This window comes from Salmo trutta, chromosome 11, assembly GCF_901001165.1.
Source record: "Salmo trutta chromosome 11, fSalTru1.1, whole genome shotgun sequence".
NCBI lineage: Eukaryota > Metazoa > Chordata > Actinopteri > Salmoniformes > Salmonidae > Salmo > Salmo trutta.
The window spans coordinates 7,437,996-7,449,125 of NC_042967.1; the positions used below are offsets into that span (position 1 = coordinate 7,437,996).

Consider the following 11,130-nt stretch of genomic DNA (forward strand, 5'->3'; position numbering starts at 1 on the left):
ATGCTTTTCAACCGTTCGCTGCCCACACCCGCCCGCCCGACTAGCATCACTACTCTGGACGGTTCTGACTTAGAATATGTGGACAACTACAAATACCTAGATGTCTGGCTTGACTGTAAGCTCTCCTTCTAGACTCATATTAAACATCTCCAATCCAAAATTAAATCTAGAATCGGCTTCCTATTTCACAACAAAGCCTCCTTCACTCACGCCGCCAAACATACCCTCGTAAAACTGACTATCCTACCGATCCTCGACTTCGGCGATATCATTTACAAAATAGCTTCCAATACTCTACTCAGCAAACTGGATGCAGTCTATCACAGTGCCATCCGTTTTGACACCAAAGCCCCTTATACCACCCACCACCGCGACCTGTATGCTCTAGACGGCTGGCCCTCGCTACATATTCGTCGCCAGACCCACTGGCTCCAAGTCATCTATAAGTCTATGCTAGGTAAAGCTCCACCTTATCTCAGCTCATTGGTCACGATAACAACACCCACCCGTAGCACGCGCTCCAGCAGGTATATCTCACTGGTCGTCCCCAAAGCCAACACCTCCTTTGGCCGCCTTTCCTTCCAGTTCTCTGCTGCCAATGACTGGAACGAATTGCACTTTTTTTTATATATTAAAACATAAGATTATTATTATTTTTTTATCACTGAAGCTGGATTCTTTTATTTCCCTCACTAACTTTAAACATCAGCTATCTGAGCAGCTAACCGATCGCAGCAGCTTAAACATAGCCCATCTGTAAATAGCCCACCCAATCTACCTACCTCATCCCCATATTGTTTTTATTTACTTTTCTGCTCTTTTGCACACCAGTATTTCTACTTGCACATCATCATCTGCTCATCTTTCACTCCAGTGTTAATTTGTTAAACTGTAATTACTTCGCTACTATGGCCTATTTATTGCCTTACCGCCTCACGCCATTTGCACACACTGTATATAGACTTTCTTTTTTTCCCTATTGTGTTATTCCATGTGTAACTCTGTGTTGTTGTTTCTGTGCACTGCTTTTCTTTATCTCGGCCAGGTCGCAGGTGTAAATGAGAACTTGTTCTCAACTAGCTTACCTGGTTAAATAAAGGTGAAATAAAAATAAAAAATAAAAAGATTGGGTGTCGGGGCTATTAAAATAAACTTCCCCATACAGAAGACGCCTTAGTCCAATGACGTTTATGTGTAATGTCATGGAACTGAGAGTCATGATAAATGGCTAACTGCCTGCCAGACAAGTCAAAACAATTATGCTGGCTTGCTCAGCAATAAAGCAGATTTAAAATATATATATATTTTGGATCTAGTTGGGTCTGATACAGACCAGAACCAATTTGGATCCGATTCACCCTCATCTCTGAAATATTTTGGGTCGACCCACCTCGGATTCAAAACGGAATTGATTTTCAAAAAATGACGGGGTCCTGTAGGTGTCGGATGGGAATTTCACAGGTCCAATTCGGTTAAGATCTCAATTTCTGGATTCGAGAAATGTGCAATTCACACTCCGACCTGTGAAAGTCAGCAATACCGCAACACAGCATCTAGTATGTGGAAAACTCACACGAAGAAGTTAACGGACTCGAACAGTGACCAAGAATAATTAACACGTTAGCCTTTTTATTGTTGTTATTTAAACGGTTATTAACACCCTGGAATTCAAAATGTGACTAATTTAACTGCAAAGTATCAAATACTTACCGAATGTAGTGTTTAATTCGCGTTGGAGACAGGACTTGGTTGATAGATGTTATCTAGGTAACGCTAGTTGTCGACCTGCTAACAATGGCTAACTCTAACTGTATGGTTTTTCACACTCAAATAGCCTCCATTATGGAGGTGTTAGCGAATGCAGCCGTGGCAGAGATCTGTAAACTCGTAGACGACGACTATGCACTGCTTCGTTTGGAGATAACGCAAAGCCAGAAAGAAAACAGAGCATTGCGGAGGAAACTACTAGAAATTAAGGTGGCACGGGAGCGCGCAGAGAGGACCTTGCGAGAGCGCGCCCCCTCCAGTCGTCCCAGTAGTGTCAAGATCCTCGACCGATACAGAGGAATGGCAAGAGGTACATTTAGCAGAAGGCCGAGGATGCCTGTCATTTATAGCGCAGTGCCTGTCGCCCCGTTCCGCTATGCACATGTGTAGATTTGTTACCCAGAATTGCGTCTTGGTCAGTTTTTAGATAGCTAATCAGAGGAATTATTGCATACTGTATGCTTTATTTACTGCATTTCCTATTATTTACTCAATGAAAACAATGTGATGCATGGAACATAATACAGAGATCAATAAATAGTATATCAAGAAGTTATGAAAAGTATTACCTTACATCCTTGCCAATTGTTGACAGTGTCAATAGTGTACAATATACCGTTGAGCATTGAGAGGTGCCTAACCTAACCACCTCTTTTCCCCCCAATCACTCTCTCAGGTGAAGGACATCTCACTGGAGGCCACAGGAGCTCTGTGAAGCCAGCGGGACAGAATGCTTGGAGAGATGACCAACCAATCACTGTTGATGAGGGGAGTGGAACCTCAACCCAGCATGTTATCGTGATAGAGGTTAGTGTCATAGTGTAACATTAAAAAGAATTTGTTACTTTGTATATCAAATGTGCCCATTTATTTCAGAAAGGCTCCCCTCAGGTATTCACTTGCATACATGTACGTCCTCGTTTATTTTCCATAGTGGAGCTTGTGAGGCTTCACTACGACATTGTTATCCAATACAACTCATGTACCGGTAATAACCTCCTCTCTTCTTGTTAGTCTGCAGATGCAGAGGCTGCAGGTCCTGGAGGATCGTCTCTGGTCAAGCAGGAGAGGACTGAAGGAGAGGAGGACCCACGACACTGCAGAGACATCCAGACTGAAGCAGCAGCTGTTCTAGTGCCCCCTGCAGCCACAGATCACCTATCCACTGCCGCGCCCCAGCCCAGGATGCGATGCAGCATGGCGGAGGTCAGTGGAACGCCGAACGCCGCCCTCAAGTCAGAGATGGACACAGAGACTTTAGTTGTAACACAGAGGCTTTTACATACAGGATCTGACCACAGGCCAGACCCAGACAGACTGGGGCTGGGTAGACTGGGCTGTCCACTTGTTCCTGGATCAGAGTATTTACTTTACAGTAATCCAAGACAGAGGACTGTTCATTCCCATCGGGACTCAGGTGACACGTTAGAGACTGGCAATGATCCATCTTGTTCTTACTCTACAGAGATGGACCGTGGCAACATGCCCTTGGATTTGGAGACACAGACTGATCTGTCTAGAGGGGACTGGAACCAGTACAGTGGTAGTATATACTCTGAAGGGTGCCTAGATAAGAAAGGGGAGGTTATAGTGGTAGATGAAGTGACTGTGAAAGTGGAGGGCGACGCTCCTCTGGCATGGAATGTAGACGAGACTCACCTAGGAGACAGACACTCACATGGCAGAGATTTCTTAGATTACAGGGGAAGCTTAAAGACAAATCTAAATGTCGCGACTCACTCCCCTTTATACACGTTCGGGGACCATGACCCAGTGTCCACATCGATGGCACCTTCCGATTCACATGGCCGCGTCCTTTTCGATCAGGTATTGAACTCAATCGACAGGGCTAGAGCCGAGACTCAGGGAGGGGGAGCAACATCAGGTAGTAGTAAAGAGAAACAGTTCCTCTGCATGTTCTGTAACAAAGGCTTCAGCTGCCCCCAGAAGGTGGAGATCCACCAGAGGGTCCACACAGGAGTGAAACCCTTCAGTTGTACCCAGTGTCACATGCGCTTCGCCCTGGCTGGCAACCTGAAGAGACACCAGATGGTCCACACAGGGGAGAAACCCTTCAGCTGCTCCCAGTGTGAGAAGAGGTTCTCCCAGGCTGGTGACCTGAAGAGGCACCAGAGGGTCCACACAGGGGAGAAACCATTCAGCTGTACCCAGTGTCACATGCGCTTCGCCCTGGCAGGCAACCTGAAGATGCACCTGAAGGTCCACACGGGAGAAAAACCATTTGCCTGTACACACTGCGGGAAGAGGTTCTCAGAGAAGAGCTACCTCAGTATACACCAGCAGAAAAACCATTCCACTCTATAACATAGAAAGTAACCATTCCACTCAATATCCTCTGACGTTTAGATGAAAACCTGCACAAAGACAAATAAATTGATATTGTTGTAAGCGGAAAGATCCACAGATTCATATCGAATAATGAGTGTAACAGATTTCACTGTTGAATATTGCATCCAGGCATTGTGTGATATACACAGTGTATGAAACATTAAGAACACCTTCCTAATATTGAGTTGTACCCCCTTTTACCCTCAGCACAGACTCAATTCGTCAGGGACATGGACTTTACAAGATGTCGAAAGCATTTCACAGGGATGCTGGCCCATGTTGACTCCAATGCCTCCCACATTTGTGTCAAGTTCCTTTGTGGTGGACCATTCTTGATACACACGGGAAACTGTTGAGCGTGAAAAACCCAGCAGCGTTGCAGTTCTTGACACAAACCAGTGCACCTACTACCATCCCCCGTTTTAAAGGCACTAAAATCTTTTATCTAGCCCATTCAACCTCTGAATGGCACACATACACAATCCCTGTCTCAATTGCCTCGAGGCTTAAAATTCCTTTAACCGGTCTACTCCCCTTCATCTACACTGATTGAAGTGGATTTAACAAGTTACAACAATAAGGGATCAAAGCTTTCAGCTGGATTCACCTGGTCAGTGTATCATGAAAATAGCATAATGTTCATAATGTTTTTTTCCACTCAGTGTATAAGGCATATATAAGCCTAGGCAAACTGTTGCCATTTCATGTGTCTGAAGGTACAAACTCTGCCTTCCCGGTGGTCCTGGAGAGGAAATCAAGTGCACTATGCTACCGCTGGCCAATCAGATTGCTCAGATGACCGAGTCTGCAGTAACTTAGGCATAAAATAAATACTGTGAGATTTCAAAACGTTTAAAACCATGACTAGAGATAGACTGTCAATGAATACAGCAAAGAGCTGCTGTTTTTGAGTGAGTTCATGTTTAAGTTCTTACTCAGCACTGTCAACACTTTGTATTCAACACTTTTATAAGCCATAAAATGTGCGTTCTTCCTATTTCCACCTTGTGCTACAATGTATGCCCACTCGGCTGTCCCTCACAAGTAATTCAACAATGGATCTATTACCGGTGTGATCATATAGCCTATCTCAAATTTTGAAATATAATTACAAAAAAATGTCCCGAACAACAATGCATTGTCAGGTAAATTCAAGCAAAGCCAGTATGCGGTGATAATGTATTGGGCCTATAGCCTACTGCACAAACCTCATTGCTACAGTACTGTTTTTAATTGGTTAATGTTGCATAGGCTTACATTTAAGTCATGTTATTAAAAATATCAGAGCAGTAGATCTCAGCATGCATTTTGACTCAAAGTGATTTTGACTCAGAATAGGTTGGTGACCACTGGTGTAGGCTATATGATGTTCACAAATGCCTACTTCATTACTTCCATTCAACTACTTTATTTTCCCCCCCAAAAAACTCCATAGTCCTTGCCGATGATAAGCATACCCATAACATGAAGCAGCCACCACCATGCTTGGAAATATGAAGAGTGGTACTCAGTGCCGTGTTGTTGGATTTGCCCCAAACTAAACGCTTTGTATTCAGGACAAAAAGTGAATTTCTTTGCCAATTTTTTTGCAGTATTACTTAAGTGCCATGTTGCAAACAGGATGTATGTTTTGGAATATTTGTTTTTCTGTACAAGCTTTCTTCTTTTCGCTCTGTCATTTAGGTTAATATTATGGATTAACTACAATGTAGCCTGTTCGGCCCACCTTTTCCTGTAGTCCACGATCAGTTCCTTTGTCTTGCTCACATTGAGGGAGAAGTTGTTGTCCTGGCACCACACTGCCAGTTCTCTGACCTCCCTATAGGCTGTCTCATCGTTGTCGGTGATCAGGCCTACCACTGTTGTGTCATCAGCAAACTTAATGATGGTGTTGGAGTCGTGTTTGGCCACGCAGTCGTGGGTGAACAGGGAGTACAGGAGGGGACTAAACACCCGAGGGGCCCCAGTGTTGAAGATCAGCGTGGCAGACGTGTTGTTGCCTACCCTTATCACCTGGGGGCGGCCCGTCAGGAAGTCCAGGATCCAGTTGCAGAGGGAGGTGTTTAGTCCCAGGGTCCTTAGCTTAGTGATGTTCTTCGTGGGCACTATGGTGTTGAACGCTGAGCTGTAGTCAATGAACAGCATTCTCACATAGGTGTTCCTTTTGTCCAGGTGGAAAAGGACAGTGTGGAGTGCAATTGAGATTGCGTCATCTGTGGATCTGTTGGGGCGACATGAGAATTGGAGTGGGTCTAGGGTTTCCGGGAGGATGCTGTTGATGTGAGCCATGACCAGCCTTTCAAAGCACTTCATGGCTACCAACGTGAGTGCTACGGGCGGTAATCATTTAGGCAGGTTACCTTCGCTTCCTTGGGCACAGGGACTATGGTGGTGAAGACACTGATCCATAGATTTGTCTGTCAATTCCTCCACCCACCATGCTCTCTTTAAATAGCCTACCTCCGTGTCAGAGAAGGGCTGTTAAGTTAAAACCAAGACTCGAATTGAGAGGGTATAACATAGGCCTACCTTTTTATTAAAGAAAATTGTGAAAAACACAGGCCTACCCCATAGCTTAAGATTTAGAAGAAAATGAAACCGATCCGATTATATAAAGTGATCTATAACAGCGCTTGGGTCCGTGATGCTTTAAGCTAGAAACAAACTATGAAATACCCGTTTCGTTTCTTTGACATTGAGGCTAAGCTACAACCTATAGCCGAGGAGAGAAAACATTTACCATGCTTGGGAAGTAATCTAATTCTTTCACTATCAATTGATTAATATTCATTTTCTGTACAACAGAAGCTGTTCAAACCCAGACAGCTTTTAGGGGAACACTTGTGACCTCTCGTTGGGTTAAGCCACAGAAGAAGACTCGCCAGCAGTTAAAGCTTACATTTTCTTAGTTGGTAGACCTACTCTGTTTGGGCTGGAAAGGTATAGGCCTAACTTTTGAAAGTAACATGCTCAGATTCCTAATGTCACAAATTAAATGATTTGCAAACGGACAGTTTTGTTGCAAACAAAACACACTGATTTGGCATTGGAGACATATGATAAGATGAACACATCTCTGTCCATTCTTAGCCTGTAATTTCGCTAATTTGTTTGGTATAAAAACATATTATTACAATATGTAAAAGGACATAGAATTGCATGACATTTCAATTTCTCTGACCTGCAAATATGATAGATTCATGCAATGCTTTTACTATAAAAGGAGATCTTCCCACCCCTACTCTTGTCCACGGTGGTCTGCGAACCCACAACCTTCTGGCCCGCAGCCCTTTGCGCTATCAAAATTCCTGCGTTGCCATGTAATGCTTACAGGACAAAGAACAGTTTGTAAAGCTGCATATCTAAGGCTCTGGTCTGTCCAAGAAGTGAGGATAAATGGTAGCTTTGTTATCTGCTATCCACTTATTATTTTGGGTATAGCCGAGAGTCACTTTTTTTTCTTCATTTTTTTTTTTTTTTTCAAGCATTCAGGTAGGGTTTAGGTCAAATATATTTTGCTGAAGGGAGGGTCATACATTTTTATTTCAGAGAGGTCCGATTTTTAATAATGTTCACTCCCTAAAGTTACTGACTGAAAACCGAGAAATAACTGATCATTCTGTTTTTATACTAACTGGTTACCATGGTGAATTATCCAATAATTATTGGTAGGACACATAAAAGGAAACAGAGTTTACCGGAATCTCTACATTAAAAATACTATCAGATCAATAAAATGTCCTTGTAGGTCTAATAGAAAACACCACATAGGCTAATATAGGCTATATTGGCTCAGAACAGGGCTGCACGGCTGGCCCTTGGATGTACACAGAGAGCTAACATGAATAACATACATGTCGATCTCTCCTGGCTGAAAGTGTAGGAGAGATTGACTTCATCACTACTTGTATTTGTGAGAGGTATTGACATGTTGAATGCATCGAGCTGTCTGTTTGAACTACTGGCACACAGCTCAGACATCCATGCATACCCCACAAGACATGCCACCAGAGATCTCTAAACAGCCCCCAAGTCCAGAACAGACTATGGGAGGCACACAGTACTACATAGAGCCATGACTACATGGAACTCTATTCCACATCAAGTAACTGACGCAAGCAGTAAAATTAGATTTAAAAAACAACATTAAAATACACCTTATGGAACAGCGCGGACTGTGAAGCAACACAAACAGACACATACACACACAAAAACATACAGCGCATTCGGGAAAATATTCAGACCCCTTGACTTTTTCCTCATTTTGTTACGTTAGCCTTATTCTAAAATTGATTATATTATATTTCTCATCAACCTAGTTCAACCAAATCAGTTCATAAAACACAGGCTTGATTTAGAAATGCATGAAAAAGACACTTGAAATATCTCAATAAAATAGAAGCTTTGCTTAACCTAGCCATAGCTCAAAATGACAGTAACCGGGTAGAACTCCAACCGTTACTCTGTGCCAAGTACCCCATAATGACGAAGCGAAAACAGTTTAGAAATGTTTGCAAATTAATCAAAAATAAAATTTACATAAGTATTCAGACCCTTTGCTATGCGATTCGAAATTGAGCTCAGGTGCATCCTGTTTCCATTAATCATCCTTCATGTTTCTACAACTTGACTGGAGTGTACCTGTGGCGCAGCGGTCTAAGGCACTGCATCTCAGTGCTTGAGGCGTCACTACAGACACACTGGTTTGAATCCAGGCTGTATCACAACCGGCTGTGATTGGGAGTCCCATAGGCCGGCGCACAATTGGCCCAGCGTTGTCCGGGTTTGGCCGTCATTCTAAATAAGAATTTGTTCTTAACTGACTTGCCTAGTTAAATAAAAAATGAATCGATTGATTGATTGGACATGATTTGGAAAGGCACACACCTGTCTATATAAGGTCCCACAGTTGACAGTGCATGTCACAGCAAAAACCAAGCCATGAGGTCCAAGGAATTGTCTGTAGAGCTCCGAGACAGGATTTTGTCGAGGCACAGATCTGGGGAAGGGTACCAAAACATTTCTGCAGCATTGAAGGTCCCCAAGAATACAGTGGCCTCCATTCTTAAATGGAAGAAGTTTAGAACCACCAAGACTCTTCCTAGAGCTGACCGCCTGGTTGAACTGAGCAATCGGGGGAGAAGGGCCTTGGTCAGAGAGGTGAGCAAGAATCCGATGGTCACTCTGACAGAGCTCCACAGTTCTTCTGTGGAGATGGGAGAACCTTCCAGAAGGACAACCATCTCTGCAGCACTCTACCAATCTGTGGCCAAACGGAAGCCACTCCTCAGTAAAAGGCACATGACAGCCCTCTTGGAGTTTACTAAAAGGCACCTAAAGACTCTCAGACCATGAGAAACAAGATTCTCTAGTCTGATGAAACCAAGATTGAACTCTTTGGCCTGAATGCCAAGCGTCACCTCTGGAGGAAATCTGGCACCATCCCTACGGTGAAGCATGGTGGTGGCAGCGACATGCAGTGGGGATGTTTTTCAGCGGCAGGGACTGGGAGACTAGTCAGGATCGAGGGAAAGATGAATGGAGCGAAGTACAGAGAGATCCTTGATGAAAACCTGCTCCAGAGTGCTCAGGCTGGGGCGAAGGTTCACCTTCCAACAGGACAACAACCCTAAGCACACAGCCAAGACAATGCAGGAGTGGCTTCGGGACAAGTCTCTGAATGTCCTTGAGTGGCCCAGCCAGAGCCCGAACATCTCTGAAGAGATCTGAAAATAGCTGTGCAGCGACGCTCCCCATCCAATCTGACAGAGCTTGAGAGGATCTGCAGAGAAGAAGGGACAAAACTCCCCAAATACAGGTGTGCCAAGCTTATAGCATCATACCCAAGAAGACTCGAGGTTGTAATCGCTGCCAAAGGTGCTTCAACAAAGGACTGAGTAAAAGGTCTGAATACTTATGTAAATGTGATGTTTTTTTATTTTTAATACATTCGCAAAATTTTCTAAAAACCTGTTTTTGCTTTTGTAACCGATGTGAAATGGCTAGTTAGTTAGCGGTGGTGCGCGCTAATAGCGTTTCAATCGGGTGACGTCACTCGCGCTGAGACCTGAAGTAGTTGTTCCCCTTGCTCTGCAAGGACCGTGGCTTTTGTGGCGCGATGGGTAACGATGCTTCGTGGGTGTCAGTTGTTGATGTGTGCAGAGGGTCCCTGGTTCAAGCCCAGGTTGGGGCGAGGAGAGGGACGGAAGCTATACTGTTACACTTTCATTATGGGGTATTGTGTGTAGATTCATGAGGGGGAAAAAACGATTTAATACATTTTAGAATAAGGCTGTAATGTAACAAAATTGGGATAAAGTCGAGGGGTCTGAATATTTTCCAAATGAACTGTATGCACTATACACACATACACGTGTTGATTTTTATGTTGTGGATATGTGGTAGTGGAGTAGGGCCTGAGGGCACACAGTGTGTTGTGAAATCTGTTATGAATGTATTGTAATGTTTTTAAAATTGTATAACTGCCTTAATTTTGCTGGATCAATAATAAATTCAAATATTATAGAAATCAAAAGCTATTTCCATGTAAAAATGTTATTGCATCATTGGTTTTGTTGGTAGGCCACTCTGATAGGACCACATTATGTTCAAATAGTCACAATAGCCTATTGGATAGTCTAAAACTTCAACTTTTTACAGCACAGTAAATGCACGCAGGAAGTTCCACAGAATTCTCACAACATTCTAGTTTACGTCCCCACAAACTGACATTTGCTCAGTGCCACCCAAAAAATTAAGGGAACAGTGGTCCCAGCTCATGTTGGGGTTGGGGAAATGAAGCAGCACATAAAGTAACGAAGACAGCTCTGAAGAGGGAGGAGGTAAATGTGGTGGTCCCATTAGGAGGGATGGAATGTTGGAGCATCATAGCAGAGGGGTTGACCCAGGAGTGGCAACATGAGTGGGAGAGAAGAGGAATGCAGTTTTTCTCTATCCAGAATTCTGTGAGGAAGGTCAATGTGTATGTGGGGAGTGAAATGAGGGATACGGTTT

The 11,130-nt window shown here is 43.7% G+C and overlaps 1 protein-coding gene across 1 annotated transcript; it reads left to right on the top strand.

Annotated features, from left to right (window-relative positions):
• The first annotated feature begins 1,408 nt into the window (after positions 1-1,408).
• On the top strand, positions 1,409-5,422 carry LOC115201848 (zinc finger protein 543-like). Its single transcript, XM_029765712.1, has 3 exons — positions 1,409-2,077; positions 2,444-2,574; positions 2,782-5,422. Exons 1-3 carry the CDS (start codon positions 1,795-1,797, stop codon positions 4,090-4,092), a joined length of 1,725 nt encoding a protein of 574 aa, XP_029621572.1. The 5' UTR covers positions 1,409-1,794; the 3' UTR covers positions 4,093-5,422.
• Positions 5,423-11,130: the final 5,708 nt, after the last annotated feature.

Excerpts from the sequence above, each read along its gene's own strand:
- LOC115201848 (XM_029765712.1), top strand. The coding sequence starts at position 1,795 with ATGGCTAACTCTAACTGTATGGTTTTTCACACTCAAATAGCCTCCATT. Across the intron at positions 2,078-2,443 it reads ATACAGAGGAATGGCAAGAG|GTGAAGGACATCTCACTGGA; the intron begins GTACATTTAGCA and ends TCACTCTCTCAG. Across the intron at positions 2,575-2,781 it reads AGCATGTTATCGTGATAGAG|TCTGCAGATGCAGAGGCTGC; the intron begins GTTAGTGTCATA and ends TCTTCTTGTTAG.